This window comes from Erithacus rubecula (genome assembly GCF_903797595.1).
Source record: "Erithacus rubecula genome assembly, chromosome: 15".
NCBI lineage: Eukaryota > Metazoa > Chordata > Aves > Passeriformes > Muscicapidae > Erithacus > Erithacus rubecula.
The window spans coordinates 12645594-12666091 of record NC_136667.1 but is presented as its reverse complement, the minus strand read 5'-3'; the positions used below and the strand labels follow the sequence as shown (position 1 = coordinate 12666091).

The following is a 20498-nucleotide window of genomic DNA, read 5'->3' as shown; positions in this document are numbered from 1 at the left end:
TTTTATTCAATTTATATTCTAGCTGCACACTACAGAGATGCAAGAAGGAAAGAGAAAAAAAGAGGGATGTGTAAATGTCCATACTTACATATGTCTAAGTACACCAGGGTGCATATTAATTATACCAAAAATAATTCTTGCTGGGTAACTTAGTGGAGTGTTTGTATCATGGAGAAGGAATCTTGACTAAAAAACAAGTGTAGTATTGGCAACTAAAGCAAGGGATCCCAGGGAACAAAAGAAATAAGGGGACTTAGATGAAATTTGGAACCTCATAATTTCCTTAACTGAGACTTTGAATCAGAAAGTAACAAAATGGAGAATCTTGCTCTGGGCTTGTGCTAACCTAAGCTAAACTGTGAATCAGCCCCTTCAGTTGCAATGTGGTTGTTTACTGCTACCCAAGGGGAAACAAGCAAATTAGGATGACTCAAGGGTATACCAAGAGTTAAAGCAGGGTGGGAATGACTAATTTGTGTTTCTGAATTATGCTATTAAAAGATTTATTTTAGCCATCTACTGATGGGCTCGAACACTGATACGAAGGTTTCATTGGCAGAGCAATAATCAGCTTTGTTCATACCACCCAAGTTCAAAAGTCATGCATCATGGAGTCTTCCAAAGCAAATTTCAAATGATCTGTTGCTGTTAATGACTACCCCAGCTCAGTTCTCTACTCCTAGTCCTATGAGGAATACTTTTACTCAGAGAAGTTTTTCCATCAACTTCTATTGGGTGAATGAGTAAAAGGTATTTACTTGAATAAGGTTTGATACTACCAAGTCATTGCATCTAAATTATTAATTAAATTCCATTGCACTACAGAAGATAACTTCAGCACACGAGACATTTTGCTTCCTAATTATCTGCTATGTCACTTCTTATATAACTTCATGTCATGCGTTTGAAGCACGTTTAGCCCTGATTTCAGGTGACTTTCACTTCTCCTAGACCAGAGTTTAACTGCTGCTGCTATGAAGGAATACACTGAGATTCCATAGGTCTTCTCAATGGCCAGTGAAGCTGTGCATAGATACTGGATCTTTTATATTCTGCCATTTTTTGTTAAAGCAGACAGAAAGCCTGGATACTTTTGTTGAAAGCAAGAAGCAGCGCCTGGAGGACCCTCCAGCTTCCTGTCTGCTCCCACCTTGTATCTCTCCAATACCGAACCACAGAATAACCAGCACTAAAGAGTAAGTGGGTTTTTGACATAATGTTCTTGAGGGATTTCACAGTACTGTTCTGTAAATACCTTTGCTGTAGAGTCAGATGGGCTTTACAGCCCATAAGCATAAGTGACACAGCATTGGTATTCCCATTCATGAAGAAGAGAATCCTCATGGCTTTGGATGAGATTCATTCCTCTTTCTGATGGCCTGCAGGACTTCAGAATGCTGCCATAATCCTTGTGGATTCCAGGAACTCCTTTCCACTGGTCTTTCAATATTCTTTCTTGCCTCTATTGCCTTTAACCTCTGTGGAATCCTGCTAAAAGTGGGATTTATTTGATTGCCTAGAATTTTTTTTTTAAATTATTTTCATAAGAGACAGTTTCCAGCTTTATTGAAGAAAATAGTGAAATTGCCTCTTTGTTTTACTTGTGTATAGAGCAGTGCAAGGAGTGACCATCCCAAGTGTCTCAGACATGCTTTGTATCTCAGCAGACACACCATCCAATAGTTTCTGCCTTTCAGAGTGTCTTTCAGACATGGCTATAATGCTTGAGCAAATAGGTGCCACATAAATAATGTTTCTGATTATAGAGTCACAAAGCTCACATTCTATAAATAGCTAAAGAATTCAATTCTCTTTTGTTACTAATTTTGTGCTTTTATGATTTTGAGATTAGGTCCTTCTTTCTGCTGTGCACTAGGATAAGCAAAGAATCAAAATCACAATGAGCTTCTGAAAACAGTTTGAGGATAATATAGCTAAATTTAAATACAGTTCAAAAATAAGTTATAAAATAGCACACTAATTTTAAAATTCTGGAAGGAAGTTGAACATAATTTTACTTATTTTAGTATCAATATGGAGTAACTTCAGTCTGTGAACTAGTCCCTCATTCAGCCGCCAAGAAAATCGGAGTTGGAGTCTGAAAAAGGAGGATGAGTTGAATGTTACAGTGGGATCTGCAACATGTTGCACACTTGATAAACATCAGGATGGGTATTGCCTGACTGTCCTTGCTAGTGATACAATAAGGAGAGATATACTGCAGAGGGAATCAAGGATTTTTCATCCCTAATACCTCCACAATCCATTAAAAAAAATCTTTCTATTCTTGTCACCCTCAGGCCCTAAGGATCCACCCTCAGCCTGATGTTTCTTAATTTGAGCTTGTTTTCCAGGTCATTAATTTGATTCCTCAGAGCTTTCAACCTTTTGGTGTTCTCTCCTAAAACATAATTGTGTCTATCAATAGTTATTTCCATATGCTAGCTTTTTCTCTCATCTGCCTGAAGTTTTGAAACAAAGTTTTCTGACTTCTTTTCCACTTCAGCGAGACCTGGATCACACTGCATTTGTTGTTACTAGTGTTTTCTGAGTTTACTTGAAGAAAATGCAATACTTTTTTGGTTAATGTTTTCAGTTCAGGTTTTCAGAGACATGCAGCTGAATATAGATCAACATATTTCCCAAAAGATCAGGGAGCTGGATGAACTACGTGAAGACAATTTCCTAGAAATTTAAACATTCATTTTTAAGCAGTTGGCAGTGATTCTGTTCTCCAGAGAGTTAAATAAATTTTTGAGGGGAGGCAGAAGAAAGTCCACTGTTCAAGGCCATGGGAGCAAATAATACTTCAGAGGTGAAAGGTTGAAAGGCAGGCTTTGCCATTTGGTCTTTTTTATTCCCAAAAGTTCTAATTTTTCTTTTAAAACTCTCAGTATAAGGAATTTGAGAAATAAGGGTGTCAGCTACAGGTGTGGTGATGATCTTCAATCCCTTAAGGAGGTGTTAAATCCCATGGTGGATGTTGTCACTTAGCAGGAAACACTAGGTCTCTCCTATTAGAACTTGATCTCTGTGCCAATAAGCCAAGTTCCACAAGGCATGAAATTTTTATTAGGCTTTTTAAAAGGTACACGTGTGTTTTGACAGAAAGACCACAATCTGGGCCAAAATTTGGAGGCATTCAGGAGACTGGAGCAATCAGCAAAAGATAGGTGACACCTGGGCTTCCACAGCTCCTGTTGTCTGCCTTACTGTGGTTTAGGCACTTGGATACATTTCTCTATAATCTTCCCCTAACTACATGGGCTCAATAAAGATGCAAGGATGCACAATTAATCTTTAAATGGTCATATATCTAATAAGAGCAATTATATGCCTAATTTCCAGAAGTTTCTGTGACTACATGTACAATTTGAGTTTAGAAATCTCAAATGGTCACTTGTGAACTTAAAAGGCATTTGCTCAATCAGAGAGCAGGTTTGTACTATGTAGTCATTGCATAAGCCATAATCACCTCTCTCTTCCTTCCCTCACATACTCAGGGGCTAGTGCCATTTCCAAAATCTAACCTATCACTTAAAATGTACTGTTTAAACTACTGTCACAGTATTTTCCTTATTTCTGATACTTATAGCAGATGAAGGAATAGGTGTTTCAGTGTTTTTGTAGGAATATATAAACACCTCCATGAAGCTGAATTTTTGTCAGATCAAAGCTGCCTGCTTTGCAGAGGATTACTTATTTATATTTAGTTCCTTGACAGAGAAATTTTAATTTAAACATTAATTCTATGTGCTGCTGAATCCCCTTGATTGGTAGACCCAGTCCAGACAGCACTGCTCACCAGTATTTGGCTTTTTGCAGCAACACAGGGAATTATTTGCTGATGCAAACTGTGAGTCAAACTGGGCTCATACCAGTGAAACATGCCCACTATCTAGCAAGCATGCTAGAAATATGTCTGAGGCAAGAATTTCTGCATTTCTGTTTTTCAAAATTTCCTATTCTCTTTTGTTTGACCTTTAGCTGAAGATGCTCCTGTACTTGGCAATATGTATTAGTGGATCCCTTGGGTAGTCACAGTGGTATTCATTGGGGTTCCTGCATGGCACAGGCAGCCTTCACATCTCTGACAATGACTTCAGCTTTGCTCAGGTGCTGCCATATGGTCCAGGCTAATGTGGGAGTGACCTTTCCCTGTAAACCCCCTGCAGAAAGTTAGATACACCATCAATGGGCAGCATTTCATTGAGGGCTGGGGGAGTAGAGGCAAAGGAAAGCCAAGTGCATGGAACAGAGAGTGGCTTTGTCTCCCAGGCCAGAGATACCACTGTGTACCACAAGGAGTGGATAAAGAAAGGGCAAAGAAAAGCAGAGAAACATCAGAATAGCTGGAAATTCTCCCTTCTTCATGCAATGACCTCTTGTTGCCTGTTTGCTTGCTTGCTTTCTGCCCTAAAAGAAACCAGGCTGCAAAAAAAATGAGGAACCCACTCCTTCTTTGATAACTGGCCTTTCTTAGATTTCTTAGACAAAGGATTAAACCCTGCAGCCATGAGACCATCAGTTCTGCTTGTAGTTTTTCCATGCACTTTGTGTTTCTCTCTAGATTTTAAATACATTTTAGCTAACAATCATGTCAGCAAATTAAACCATTGAGTCTTAGTAATTATTGCAATAAATTCATTCAAAATTAGCTGTTCCTGCAATCAAAGACCAGTTTCCTAGGCCATTAACAGCCCAAAGCAAAGTGACAATCTGGTTAACTGCTGGTAACAACCTATTTCATGAAGATTATTGTTAACATAAATGTTTTTGTGTAAATCCAAGGGAGGTAAAATTGTTAAATAAATTATCAGCTTAATTCCTGCAAAAACATATAGGATTAAGTGGGCAAGGGGACGAAGAGGAAAAAAAAAATCAACTGAAAATTAAAACTGCATTTATGGGGAGGGTGGAGTTAAACATGAGTTATGTAGAAAAAATATCCTCTAGTGCCTTTTGTTTTGTGGTTGATTCCTCCAACCCACAAAGTGATTTATGTGCCTGAGTTGAGTAGCTGCACCTGTTCCTTGGTTTGCCCCATCTTATACCAGCCCAAAGATGAAGTGAGCTGGTGAGGTTTTAAATAGAGAAGAGCTCCAACCTCCTCTGTGACAGTGGCATGGAAAAGCACTTTGCTCTGTGCTCCCCCTGTGAGTGCATGCTCAGGGTTCCCTATGCAGGGCGTGGGAGGCAGAGGGTTTCAGTTCTGCTCCTGGGTGTTTCTGTGGGTTTGCTGTGTCTTTGCTGCTGTACAATCCAAGAACATGTGTGTGCTTTGTCAGGGCAGTGCTCACTCTCCTCTGGAAAATGTTGAGAGTGTTGTGAGCTATAACTGTGGTAACTTGTCTGAATTCCAAAATGCCCTTTGGGGGTCAGAAAGTGAACAGATGGAGCTTTGAGTGAGAACTTTCTGGAGGACATATTGCAGGACCACATGCATAAAATCATTCTCCTCAAAGAACTGCCAGTCTATTCCAACATGGTGTTTGCCTTCCATCTTCTTCAGCCCCATGTGTTTTCCAAGAAGGACAGCATCCATCCCAGTAAGGCAATATCAATTTGAGCTTCTATTATTTCTTCAGTCTGAAGATCTTTAATATCAGAACATTTCAAATAAGGTATTTTTAACTCTGCCTCAGTTGAAAGTAGTTTTGGGTAGAGGAGCTATAAAACATGAGGAGCTTGGTGGATTTCACTACATGGTTTCACAGTTTCTGTATCAGCAAAGGTCCCAAGTAGGGCAGTGACTAAGGTGTAGATATTGATACTGTCAGTGAAACTGCAGAAGAGGCCAGATGGAAATGAAAGAGAGCTCCTAAATGAGAAGGAAACCTGGGTCACCTTCTCCTCTTTCCCAGGTTACTTTGAAGCAAAGTAGATTCACAGTTCCTGACATTGACTGAAAGTGGGAACAAAACATAAATTCTTGTTGACATAATTTGTTATTGGAATTTTAATCAACAATCATCAAAAGTAAATGGTCATGTAATACAATATTAGTTGTCTAACAAAAGATGTCTAAAATCCAGGTTATCTTCATTGACTGATCTGTGACAGTACCTGAAATCAAAAATCTATGAGTAGACTATCATGTTAAGCAATCAGTGAGGTCTTGAGTTTGGTTTTTTCTTATTTGAAGAATTTGAGTGAAGAAAGGTCTACTAGGTTTGGGGGTTTTTTTCTGGTTTTACTGTGCATCACAGCTACCATTGCTAGCCAGCTAACAATTTCTGTACATAAAGCAGACAATAGATTATCATGTTACTTGAGCTTTCATGTCAAAACCACATTCATTTTCTGAATCACGTTCAATTCATCAACCAATATTTGCTCAAGGGCTTATGCCAGCTACAATGTATCATTTTAATATCATTTTGAACATTGGTTTTATTCTAGAGGTTAAATAATTATTATCTTGTTATTGTTGTGGTTATCATTTTGTAGTTGTTATAAATTCTATTTTTGGCTCATATGCTGCCATGTGCTGTTTGTGTTTTTTTGCAAAGGTTGCTTTTGAGAGCCCTAATCCACCTCTTAAAAAGATGCTTAATGCTATATGCATAAATAGTTATACTTGATGTCAAAGGAACTAACCCTGTGCATAAAACTTTCCAGCACTTTGCTGAGTCAGAACCTCTATGACCTCTCAAATGAAGACTGACTCAAATTAGCATTTAAATTGGGTGCAATTTGTACTAATGCACTGCAAGTTGTCCTCCAAAGCAGAAGGTTTCTGCAGTCATTGGAAAGGCAGAGGCAGCTCTGTTTTCATTGCTCTCCCCTTGTGCCTTAGCACAGAGGGCACAGGACTGCAAGGCAGATCCGAGGGCAGAGCTGGCTTCTCAGTAAATAAAATGTAGGGCTTTGTGCTGTGGAGAATTAACCAATATTCTTGAAGTGCAGCTGTTTTTTCTCTGTGTCCCAGGAGCAGCAGTAGCTCAGTGAAGAAGGCGACAAAGAAAAGAGAAGAGAAGCTGTTCCCTCCTCCCTTGTCCCCACTCCTGGATGACCCCGTGCACCGGCGGCACAGCAGTGACAGCAGCTCCTTCAGCCAGGAGCCCACTGTCACCAACACCTCACAGACCAGCAGCTCTTCCTCCTCTGTTTCTAAACACAGAAAGAATGAAAATAAATCTTCTTCTAACCCCAAAGCAATCTGTGTAAGTAACTAGCCTCGGTGGCGGTGAACGAGATAAAATGAAATTAGTTCAGCTTTATTCTGTTGTTTTGGGTTTTTTTACACACAGTATGTATTTTTAAATGCTTATGCAGCCCCATTCAGGGGGAGTGGATCTTTGCAGAGCCAGGCATAAACAGCTTTTTTAAGCTCCATTTTTAGATCAGCATGAGGCATCTACTTGGTGTCATTCCCTGAAGCACCTGGACCTTGAGCCTCAGTGAAGAAACCTTGCAGCTATCAACTAGCTCAATTAGTCCCTCAACTCTGTAGCCTCAACACTCACATTTTGAAAATAATATCACCTGATTCTGAGTCAGAATTAAGCACTGTAGTCACACTGAATATTATGGCTAATAATAATTATTAAAAATTAGAAATAAACAGACAATAACAATATGACCAAAAAAATTCCTGTCTATAATATACTCAGCATGTTAATAACCTCTGTCATGTTGCAAGCTTACAACAGTAGGGTTTATTTACACTTAATCTTCATTAATTATGTGTCAGCTTTTAGACAATTTGTAAATCATGGGTTTTTATCTCCCTAGAAAAATATCACACTGTTAGGGCCATCTCCCCATCAGTGGTTCTCACAGAGGCAGTTTTTCGTTGCTTGCTTTTCACCAGATTCAGGTAGGGTTTTTTTCTGAAAATATATGGAAAAGCAAAAAATGCATAGCAAATTCACTAAAACAAAGTAAAATTTCACATTAGTTTTTCATCCTCATTTTGCATTAAACAGAGAAACCCCAGGGTTTTGGCCCAATTTAGGAATAGTCCTTCCTCTAGAGTTTCGAACCCATCCTTACTTTCTAGTATCAATCTGTATCTTAGTATCACTGTCAAAATTAAAAGACAAGAAGAAAATTCTGCCACAGAAAAGGCCATGCATAGCCCTATTTTTCACAGTTCACCACTTTGAGAGAGGTTGTTATTCTGCAGTGTAATGGTAAAACTCAAAAGTTGCATTGAATTGTAGGTGACAAATCACTTCACCTTATTCATTCATCTCTGTTGCATTCTGATATCATTGTGTCACTTCAAGCTGTGCCAGTAATCCACGTGCCTTCAACTGAAATCAGTGCCAAAATGAGCTGCATATGTCAGCAAATAAACAGTGCTATGTAAACAGCAGGGCCTCTTCCTCTCATCCCAGCATCTCTAGTCAGATTTATCATTGGTTAATCTATTATCTTGATACATGAAATATTTTTTGCCCTAAAATATGTTAGGCTTCTTTCCCTAGCTCATTGGTACATCTGTAATTTAGTTTATCTGGTTGGGGACCAGGCTTGCAAGTTGCAATTGCCTGATTTTTAATCTTCTGTTATGCTTCTGGTTTTAATCATTGCAAAGTCACAACTGACTTCAGCTTTCCATTCTTCTTTTTGTAGCAAGAGTGAGGAAATCGTTCCCTGCTAAAAATCCAAGCAGATTCTTCACCCACATCAATAGTTAGCTCCTAGTAATACAGAGAAAATGTTACATTAGTGTGATACACCTTGAAGAAAGTTGAGTTTAGATCTGGCCCATTAGATCTCCCCACCCGTGCTTTAACCAGTGTCTCTAGTCAGTAACACCATGGTATCCACCTAAAATTTACACCTGGAAGTGTAAATTACTGAGTTCAGGTGAGAGCTCAGAAGTGGAGTCATAGTCCCTAATTAATCTCTTAGTCTCATATTACAAAGAAGGGAAGGGTGGTTTGGTGAGATGACATGAAGGTAGGTGGGCTGCTTTGTGCCTTGGCCTTTGGTTTATTGTGAAGGGTTTTTGGCTGGGAGGGTGGATGTGGGCACTTACATTGTTGGAAGGTGTTTGTTTGAACTGTGAATAACAGTCTTGTGTTTCCTAGGAGGAAGAATGTCACAGTACACCCACAGCCAACACTCTTCTTGACACCAGCCATCTAGAACCAGACATCTGGTCTGCAATGCCAAGGCTTTCCAATGGGAATTCTGAACCCAGAAGACCCAAAATAACATTTGATGATGTGTAAGTTTTATTGACTTTCTGCTCTGTGATTGGGATTTTTGTGCAAGCAGAGGTCCCAGTGAAAGAGAGTATCTTTGATTACAGTACTGGCATTGGGCACCTGTGTGGATAGTGCTGCACAAGGGCACACACAGTTTTAATCTTGGCAAATGAACTGTTGTCACTGATTAATGAAGATTCTGTTGATAAATGTTTTCAAATCATGAATGTTGGTTCACGGTAATTCTTCTTTTTTTTTTTTTTTTTATTTTAGCTTCTCTAATAGAAACTTCTTAGACTTAATTAGTTTAAAATATTTTTCCTTTTCCTCTGTTCAGCACACATTAAAAAGTCCTTTGGGCAAACGGTTTCTACAGCTACTTATTTTACATTCTGGTCACTCATCATATCTCTGCATACAGCAGCTTCAGATTGATATCAGGTTAAGATTTAAAGAGATAAGTGGGCATATATGTCAAAATTCTTCTTTAAAGCAGTCAGCAATTTTTTCAAACAAGGTTTGTCCAACTATATAGAAGCAGAGACTTGAATTAATTGATTTTGTCTCTCTAGGCTTCACAATGCAGATTATTACATGCAAGAGGCTAAGAAGCTGAAGCATAAAGCAGATGCACTGGTAGGTTATTACAAGATTTTTTGTCTCTTTCCACTGTGGAAAACTCAGTGTTAAAAAGTGGACATTACTGCACAAGATCTAAAGCCTCTAAACCAAGAGGAGCCCTTCTATTGACTAAACTGTGCTTCAGTTTGTGCTCCAGAAACACACTGCACAAGTTAAGCCCTGAATTCCTAACGTTTAAGTATTTGCTCCCAAAAAAAATAGCCTGCTTACAATAGCTGGTGTTTCTTCCAAGGGGGAGCAGCAATCATGCTGTTTTATGAAGTATGTAAGATGATTTTATGAAAGTCGATGTGTATTTGAAATTTGTTTTTGTATTCATTTTGAGCCTAAAATAGAAGTGTTGAAATATTCCATAGCAGAAAGACAGGCAAATCACCCCGCACCCCATTATCATGTGGTAAAACTGTTTGATATTTCTAGTCTGAAATAGTTCATTTTTATGTACTATACTCATTTTTATTGCATGGTTTTAGGCTGATAAAGAAAATCTCAACGCTTATGCCCAAAAAATCTGATAGTGAGGTAATTCAATGCTGGGAAAGCTTTTTTGTTTGCTTTGCCCCAGATGAAATTCCAGTAAGGTTGGCTTAATTTTGCCAAGTATTTTGATTTTGGTAAAACTACATAATCCAACAGATTGTATTCTACCATGATTTGTTCTATACAAGCTATTGCTGGTTCTGAAATGTCCTTAAGGAAGGTTTGCTTTGTAGAAAGGGACTTGGGTTCTGTATGCTACATAGTGCAGAACATGGTTCATTTAGGAAGACTTAGTAGAACTTGATTCCTCTACTTAATTCAAATAATATATCTAAAATGGAGTGTGGCCATCCACTTTGTCCCTCAAAGATCTGGGTGATTATTCACCTCTCAACTTTATTATTTCTGGGGGTTTTGCATGTATATTCTATCATCACACATTAGAGATTTTGTGCTTAGATGTGAAAAAAAAACCAGATATAAAACCAACAACAACAAAAAAAACCACACTCACACAAAATTGCATGCTATGTTTTTAAAAAGCAAGCTAGCCTAACAAAAAAGTCTCTCCTTCTGCTGTCAGTGAGCTGAAGGAAGCTGACATTTCAAGCTGACTGCTTCAGCTCTCCAGGCTCCCTTTTAGCTTGGGGCACTGTGTTTCCACTGTATTTTCTGTATGAGGTGGGTTCAGGGTTTTGGCACCTGTTATGACCATCAGCAAGGTGACAGTCATCCCAGCCTGCCCATTTACAGGAGGTGGTCTGTTGGCTTCCAGCTGGCTTGGCAGAGCACATCCAGCCCCAGCCTGGCATCTGCAGGCTCACAGCACCTCCCACAGCTGGGTGACCTTTAAACAAAGCACACATGGTGCTGGCACACGGCTGCTCCACACTAGCAAATATTTACAGGCTCAAGCTCCCGATGATCTCAACACCCTCCATCAATTCACCTCCCTCTGCAGCCAGACACACTTGCAAAGTGTTGACCCTTCTGTGCTCTTACCTTTGCCTGTGCCTGCAGATCAGGTGTGTTTCTCAAGTAGCACTAAGAGGAGCAGGCACAGTACATCCCTCTGCTGCCTGTCACATGCAGTTTGAAAACCCATGTGCCCTGATGTGAGGTCATCCACTGTGATCAACTTGTTGGCAGGCATAAATATCCAAAAACAAAGTATCTACTTTTTCCTTCTGCTATTTAGATCACAGGGTTTTTTTTCCCACCCAATGCAGCTGCATGCAAATAATCTCCATGTAACACATTTACTGTGCAGTCCTGTGGTGTTACTTGTCCCATGGCTGCTGGTTACCTGGTGCTGATAGAGCACAGGGAGTGTTAAAAGATTGCAGTGTTGCAGTGGCTAGAAAGATAATGCGTATGACCTCAAAATGTGTCAGCAAATGTTAATGAGATTTGTGGCAGCAGTGTTCCTGAGCTTGTAGAGAAAATAGATTTCTAGTGAAGGGCAGGACGTTTCATGTCTTATGGGAGCAACCCCGTGGAAACCTCTCCTTGTCTGGAGTTGTAGTAAGGGATCAGCTAATTTGGGTAGGCTAGGGCAGTGGCAACTGGCTGTACCATATGGAAGAGATCTTGGAGACCTTGCTGTATTCCTGGCTGAGATGTGATGAGCTGGAATAATTCCACTTACTCCAGAAAATCAGATCCCATTCCTGGCTCAAATTCTGTCTCTACTAAATCTGCTTGCAGCCAGATTCTTTTTTCCAGATCACAAAAAGTCATCTTTGGAAGACTTTTTGTCTTCCAAAATGCATGGAAATTCTTTCAAAGTGAAAAGAATATACTGAGAAGCAGCCACTGGAATAGAGAGAAAGAGCAGTCAGAAGCATTTCCCTTTTTCTGATCATTCAGTTAATACCTATCAATTGTACAAAGGCTGTGTACGTCATCAATGCACAAGAGCAGTACTTGAAATTAAAGGTGGGCAGAGAGAACTAATTATGGCTTAGAAGGACCCACAAAGACAAGTGTACTGTTCTCTTGGACACATAATAAATATTATGCTTAACATGTTGTTAGAATAGGCTTCTGTTTTGTGAATGGAAGCATATGTAGATGCATCAAAAATATTTTGATAGAGATATAGAAAGACATTTTTAAATTATTTAAAGTATATTGAATCTCATATCAAATGCCACATTAGTAGAATTCTTACATTCAGCTATCAAAAACTGAAAGTGTTAAATACTATTATAAAGTGCGTGCTATAAAAATGTCATCTCTAATATTCATTACACATCAAAAAAGAAATCAGTATGTCTAAGTCAGTTTAATCACAACCATTATGAGGGCTAAAACCTTTTGCCATAAAACCCTAGTAAAATGAAATATTAAGCTATATTGTCTCCTTTTTTTTCCTCCTCTTTTACTCGTAAGTGATGAGATTTTATTTTTTTTTTTTACCAGCAGTTAACACAGAATATGGTGTTGTTAACCCTTGCATAGAGGCATGGTGTTGTTAACCCTTGCATAGAGGCATTCAAGCTTAGTTCATCTGTCAAGGATGTGCACAAACATGCTTAGGCCCTTTCTTGCCTGTGTAAACCCCTAATGTCAGTGGACATGCGCTGACTTTCCTGTAGAGCATTCAGCCACATGCTACCCTGAAAAGATTTGGTAAAAACATTGTCCCTGTATTATATATTAGTATATATTAATTACTGTATTAATTAATTCTTAACTACCAGTGTCGCTCTGCTTTCATCCTAATGCTAGTGTTGCTTTGTAGAATAACCTGCCTACCTAAAAATCAAAGCTGAAGGATTTTCTTGACAGTGTCATTCCCGTTTCAGCTGGAGAAGTTTGGCAAAGCAGTGAATTATGCTGATGCTGCCCTCTCCTTCATCGAGTGCGGGAATGCTATGGAGCGAGATCCATTAGAGGCTAAATCACCATACACCATGTACTCAGAGACTGTGGAACTCATCAGGTTAATGTCCTTTCTGTGATCATTCTCATCCTCTCATTTCAGTCATAATTAGAACCTGCTATGTTTTAAAAAATACCATTTCAACGTATTAATGATTTGTCCAAGGCGTCTTCATCTCAGAAGTCATCATAATTAGTTCTTGCCATTTTATTAATGTCATGGAAAATTTATAATTGATGGACACTGCTTTTATAAATTATCCCCTTTAGAGGTTATAATGTGAGTGTTATAATTTGCAATATTCATGAAATTAAAATTGAAATGTAGTGGGTGGAAGTAAAGTATAGTAATTTCACTGTTTGGCAATGACACTTGTCTTTTAAAAGGTGTAGTTTTATAATTCAAAACATTAAAGGGAGTCTATCAGGATTTATATTACAAACCCTTGTTTTACAGGTTTATAACTTGACTGTTACAAAAGAGAATAGCTGAAATTCGGGATATAGTATCCTATCCAAAGAGGAAGCTTCTGCATATATTGTCTTGAAAACAGTGTATTTTTAATGTTAAAGAAATGTGAACCAGCTGAATTAATTTTAATACAGTTTTGTAGACTCATAGGCTAGAATATGGATGAGAGAGTCTTTACATACTAGTAAAATATGTGATTATTATTCTAAAATCTGCTACTGCTTCTTATAACTGTTTCATAGTTTTGGCTCCATAGAAATAATAGTCTCCTGTGTAACTAAGTTTGCTTTACTTGGGCAAATTATCAAAGTGAATTCAAGCCAGATTAAATTCACCTGTAAGTAGAACAGCAGGATTTTTTCTCTTTACTGATGTACCTTTGCTTTCCCTAGTGAATGCTGAGAATATTCTTGTTAATGTCAGTGTAATTACTGGCAGATTGCACAAGTGAAAGAAAAAGAGGCAAATCAAGCCCTAAATATTTGGGTTTTAATATGTCAATGGTGGTATTTTTTAACATGCCAGATTAGCTGTTAGGGACTGCCAAGATAATGCATGTTTTACATTTGGAATAAGTAGGTATTTGCATAATAAAATGTATTGAATCTTAAGCTCTTATTCTCAGGTAAATAATATGCCTGTTAAATATTTAAAAATATGTTTTTTACATTCTACACTTCATAAAGGGAAGAAGAAAATCTAAAGAAATCACTCAAGGAAAAAAATTACATTCACTCAACACTTGATCCATGTTAAACCCTGGAGAGCAGAGGACTTAGAAAAGGAGCCACCTGCCTCTGCTCTGCTGTGCCTAAATCATCCTGCAGTCTGACAGCATGTCCTGAACTACACAGCTGCAGCTGCATGGCAGAATAAATTGTATTTAAAGAAATATTCTTTAAAGAAGGGAGTGCTTCTTCATAGGACCCTGCAGTTATGTTTTTTTATTTTTTAAGAAAGCCACACAGCCTAGTTGAAATTGTTGTTCCTCAGTCCAGCGGTCTGTCTGTTCAGAGCACTCCAAAAAGCTTTGTTTCCCCACAGCATGTGAACTCCTTAAATCAGGGAATGGCAGGTCCAGAAGTGGCTCACAAAAGAGCAGGACCTGCAGGGAGTCAGGAGAGGGCACAGCTGTGTCCTGGGGTGACTGGCACTCCTCAGCATCAACAGCTGCCTTGCTGCTCCTGGCACAGTCCTGCTGCAGCCTATGGACAGGTAGACTTCAGCATGGAGGCAGCACCTGACCTGCTTCTGGAACTGCTTTTGACTGTGGAAGAATCTGGAGAATTTGTTATAATAAATCTCCAATATATAAATAGTTTAAGTCAGGTGAGATTAATTCCACCACCTACCACCAAAACTAGAGTTTAATTCACCGATTGTCGCATGCTGCACCTTGTAGCAGCTAGTGAGACTGATTTGTCCATTTAATTGCTGTCAGACATGGACAAAAGGTGATTTCCCAGATGAGCAGCAGTCTGGTACAGGCTCAGTAAAACTCCACGGACAAAGACACAGCTCTTGTGGGCTATGGTGGGTGCTCAATGTACAAGCAAAGTATGTGGCTGTGCACACAATGCTTTCTTAGTGTAGCTGCTAGTATTAACATAGGTTTTATAGAGGAAGATTTTTCTCATTTTTACTCCTCCCTTCATCAGAAGCACAATTTTCCCCTTTTGCATTTACCTGTGTCTGCCCTGAGTATCTGCATCAGACACCTATTTGTGAAAGCAAGTGGAGCATCAAAGAGATCAGGACTATCAGAGATCTGACTGTCAAATGCGTTTTAAGTTAATGACAATGCTGAAATCCCAAAGTGACATAGATCTTTGTGTTTGATCACATTCATCCAATCTGACTAGAAGCACAATACCCAAGAGCAGGTGGGACAGGACTGGAGGAAGCACTCCAGGTGGGGTGACACAGCTGCAGGCTGGGGCTGGGGTTGGGGGGTGGGAGCAAGGCAAGGGAGAGCAGCTCAGCTGCCTGCACTCCATTACTGCCTTGTAAATGAGAACTCATCAAGAGAGCCTGGATACCTTAAAACTTCCTTATGCAACGCTAAACCTTATTACTTATTCTAACACAAGTACCTGTGAAATTGCATTAGGGCTCAGAACAATGATTTTATGCAATGAATTGATTTTCAAGAGACTAATGCATAGAATGGAGTGTGCTCAGTTAGAGGAAAAAAAAGAAAGAGAGACAGCAATACTCAGTCGTTGATCATCCAAATGCTGGACAGCAGCAATTAAATAGAGAGGGAAGATCAACTACACAAGATCCAGAAGTTAATGAACCCAAGAATAAAAAAAGCTGTGAACATGACCTTTCCTGTATGTAAAGTAATTTTCTGTATAAAATATATTAAAAGCTTTGAAGAAGCATTTATGAGAAGGATTTTGAAGATATTATTCAATCCCAAAGTATTATATGTAAAACCTTATTATATATTACTTTACACTTCAGTATATGTAGGACCAAGATCTTATCCTTCTGGTCAACACTCATCCCAAATGTTTGCACGACTCAGCCTGGTTGTCTGGATGTAATATCATTAATATGCCCAAGAACAGTTCACCTTGTTGGCCCAAAAAATTGGTTTTAAGTGATTTACTTAAGGCCTCCAGATTTTAAGTGATGCTTTCTGTTGAGTTTTATATTGTTCTCTTCATTACAGAACACTGTGACCAATAACTGTTCAGGGGGAAAAGAATATCTGATTATTTTTGGAAACATCTTAATACTCTATTTCTTATCTCTCACCTTTCTGACAAGGTATGCAATGAGACTCAAGAATTTCACAGGCTCTTCTGCCACAGAAGGGGACAAGAAATTAGCAGTTTTATGGTAAGTCCCTTTGTGACAATGAGAAAAGCATCTAAAATCTTAAGGAGGACTTTAAAAGTACTGAATTACTTAAGCAGCTTAGGGAAGATCATTATTCTTGTTTTCCATTAAACTATTAAAGGATAACTAGTGGATTTCTTCAGCAGCTGACTAAACATTTATTCTTCTAATTTACACTCTTATCAAGAGGGGATTTTAATGCTTTTGACCACTTTTTTTTTTCTCCATTTGGTTATGTTTCAAAATTAACCTTAGAACAGAAACTGCAAAATATAGGTCAGCTTTTTTTTTTTCTTTTTACAGTTTATACGTTTTATTAAGCAATGGAATTAATATAATCCTTTCCTAATTACCACAGCTACCGATGCTTATCACTTCTCTATTTGAGAATGTTTAAACTAAAGAAGGACCATGCTATGAAGTACTCCAGATCTCTGATGGAATATTTTAAGGTAATCTTTATTCTGTTTAATTTATTGATATGGAATGAAGCTAATACCAGTACTGAGAGCTCTCACAAGTATAACTGCATGACTTAAAAGTCTCACATTTAACCTCTCCCCTGGGAAATGCAGGCAGGATGGCTGCCAGGGAATAGGGACAGAAGTGATTTGGAGGATTTTTGGGTTAGTCACTCAATTCAAAGGACCATATTCAGTATTTGTACAAAAATAACATTATTCTCAACACCATGTAATGTTTATGCAAGTTTCTGATTCTTTCAAGGTTTCAATGTGCAAGTGATTATGAACTGACCCCCAATGAACCACAGTAAAGCAATTATTTAGGCTGTAGTTGGTTACATTTAGATTTTAGATTCAGTGAGATTTCCTGAAGCTTATTGCAGTTTCAGAGATTTCTACTTTTATTCCTGTGGAACTTCAAATTACCTTATCTACATCCTGAAGGTTTCCTTTACCTTAAATTGAGTGGAGATCTGATGGGTCATGACTTGGGGATGTTTTGTTTTACCTTGTCAAATGCTGTTTACCCAGTGTAAGAATGACAAATCCTCACTGTTCCTAGATTAAGTGATAAATAGAATCTTTCTTCAGCTCTGAGGTTTTGATATTTATATTTCACTGCTTAATGCTGTTTGAAGCATACTTTTTTTTTTTTTTTACTTTATTGCTATATATTATTCTATAATTTTTAAATCATACTGGCTCATCAGCCCATCAGTCTTTTTTTCTTGGTGTTTTCAGACTCAGTGAATTTTTTCCAGGCTTTGACATATTGGTACTGCAAACCAGTAAAAACCTCTAACACTGCAGTTTTCATGTTTTCATGTAAATGGTGATAAAGTGATCCTTCTGCTGTAGAACTCCAGTACTTTCATGGTAGCAGCCATAGTCCTGACTAAACATGTGTCCTCTGTATGTGTCTCTGTGCAACTTCAGAAGTGTTAGTCCTAATCTTGTGCTTAAATGGAGGCTCTCTTGTACCATTAGGAGTGCCTCTGTTGTGTTCATGGAGTGTTCAGCCAGGGATTTGCACAACAAATTAAATTTGGACTACACACATTCGTAACCTCAGCATTTTCATGAAATGTATTCTAGCCACTTCAGATTTTATCCAGGATGAATGTATATTGAATCTTAAAAAAAGGATTTTTAGACAAATAAACCTATTCTGCAGAAAGTAATGATTTTTTTTTAAAAGAAAAAGGTAGGAGTAGGGGAGATTCTCTTGCCTTAAAGCCACTTTATTTTCTATAGCTGAGCAAGTAGGCAAAATGAAGAACATATTTACTACTCCCAGCATAAGAAAATGTCTTTTAATGTAAATTAAAATAAGAGGAAAAAAGTAAAAATGCAATAAAATAGATGAATCAGGAATGCTAGGCATAGGCATCCAGTTGAAGCTAAGTGTTTCAGTTAGTTTGTGTGCATGCTATGTGCACTGTAACTCATTTGCTGGAAGCAGTGTTTGAGAGTATACAGATTATATGTTCAGGTTATTTCTGTAATAAAGGCACAGGAGGAGAAGAGAAAAGAATGGGAGCTATTAGCTATGTGTTAGTTTTGTATTGCTGCTCCATGTTCTCTGTGTTCACTAGCAAGGATCTGTAATACAAATGAAACAGATTAACTGTTGGAATAGAGTTGTTACTCAAACTTTTACGCAATTTTAACTGCAAAAGGCAGCCCACTGTTGGCAGCAGAGCTGGGGAGGAATTTTTCAGCTAAATTATTCTTTATATTTTCCTCAAAATGCCACTTGGTCTGAATTGAAACCATCTGTGGACAGAACTGGTTCTTATTAATTTCCAATTAAAATCTTCAAAATGATACCCTTGACATTTCAAAACAGAAAATAGCCATTTAATCATGAAATAAATTTTGAAATTTAGAGGCAACTTGGAGTAAAATACCACTAAAGTAATCATTTTTTAAAATTGAAATCAAACCTTTTATGATTGGAAGAAGTGACATGCTGTGATGTATTTCCTCTGAAAGTTTGAGGAAGATTTTCGGCTTTTGAAAATATGTTGTCAGTAGTCATTGAAATATTTTTGCTAAATATTTTCATTATCAGATAACTGCTTCTAGACAATTGAGATCTAGTCTTAATCTTGACAGAGGCATTATTCATCTCTAGGTACTGTTGGGAGCAATCCCGAGACAGAAGAAATTAACAATAAAAGCTTCTTCTCCGTTTCTGAAGACTTTCCAGGGCAATTTAGGATCTCCCTTTTTCCCACATATGCTCCATATGCTCTGTGCTGTGAAACACCCCAAGTCATGCACACATCCTCTGTGACAAGCAGTAGCTGCTGTGCAGAAATGCCCATACCAGGCCATAGTTTGGACAATGTTTTCTGCTTTGCTCAGAAATGTTGGTCTAAGAGCTGTGGTTTAGAAGTCATGGGTACTATCTGTGCTTCACTGAATCTCTGTGCCTCCCATGCAAAATAGCAATTACAGTAACCAGATGAGTGTTGTAATAATGTTGGTAATACTTTGCAGAGAACTTGTAAAACTTGATTGAATTTTCACTGTGCATGCTGACTTCTCAGCAAGGGAGCTGAATGATTGTTTTCAGAGGGCACACACAGCCTCAGCCCTGATACTGCCACTTTGTATGGGAACTAAGATACCACTCAGTCTGAGCAAGACTGGAAAAACCTGGGCTTTATTGTTGCTCGGCAATCTTTTTGTACAGGGTTTTACAAGGTGCTACACAGACGTGAAAGGCAGAATGAGTAAGCAGGTAAGGAAAGTCAATTTGTGCAACTAAAATATATAAAAACAAAGGTATTCAAGCAGATCCTTACTAAAAATTTTATGTATACTCCTGTCTGAATCCCAAGCCACCTTCCCTAAGCAACTTGGGAGGAATCAATTTCAATAAAACATCAAGCCAAATTCTTTTTGTTTCTTATAAAAATATTGAAGGTCCCTCTAAAGATAAGCAGCCATTTGCACTCTGAAGAACTTATTTTGTAGAATAAGTTTCAGTGGTAATTAAACCACTTCTTTGTGACCTATATCTGCTTTTACTGGAATTTATTCCCTCTTCCATCAAATTATTTGAAAGCTACTTGTTGGAACCTACCAATCATCCACCAGCCACTTAATTATGGGACTGATGTGCAGAGCTTTTCTGCTCTATGCACTGTAGCTCTTGCAATGAAAAGGGGGAATGTTGAGCCTTGTGTCATCAGTATTCATGTACTTGCATCACCTGTATTTACATTTTGGTTTTGTACTTACAGAACTCTTCTAAAGCCTCACAGGCCCCCTCACCTTGGGGCAGCAATGGAAAGTGAGTATTTTCTGCTGAGTATTTCTGCCTGGGAACAAAAGGAGGGGAGGTGGTTTTGCACCTCTAAAGACAAAGGGCAAATCATGGGATCAGTGTTTTGGGAGCTGCAGGTATATTTCTAACATGTATCATGTAGAAACTGTTTTTCTGGGCTACAGAATTGATCATACAGCTGCCTGGGGCTCGTGGGGGTGAGGGGCTCCCACTGGACTAAGTCAGATTCCCCTGTGAGCCAT

The 20498-nt window shown here is 38.4% G+C and overlaps 1 protein-coding gene across 5 annotated transcripts in view; it reads left to right on the top strand.

Annotated features, from left to right (window-relative positions):
* AFF2 (ALF transcription elongation factor 2) overlaps positions 1–20498 on the top strand; it is a 334068-nt gene that overhangs the window by 294909 nt on the left and 18661 nt on the right. For 2 of the 5 annotated variants that reach the window (XM_079319011.1, XM_079319009.1), the window contains exons 12-20: positions 1072–1196; positions 6932–7166; positions 9045–9184; positions 9737–9800; positions 13097–13233; positions 16423–16494; positions 16853–16946; positions 19660–19707; positions 20213–20262. In XM_079319011.1, the coding sequence (XP_079175137.1) occupies positions 1072–1196; positions 6932–7166; positions 9045–9184; positions 9737–9800; positions 13097–13233; positions 16423–16494; positions 16853–16946; positions 19660–19707; positions 20213–20262 (965 nt within the window). The remainder of the gene's footprint in view (positions 1–1071; positions 1197–6931; positions 7167–9044; positions 9185–9736; positions 9801–13096; positions 13234–16422; positions 16495–16852; positions 16947–19659; positions 19708–20212; positions 20263–20498) is intronic. The other 3 variants (XM_079319010.1, XM_079319012.1, XM_079319013.1) reach the window with 3 other exon arrangements.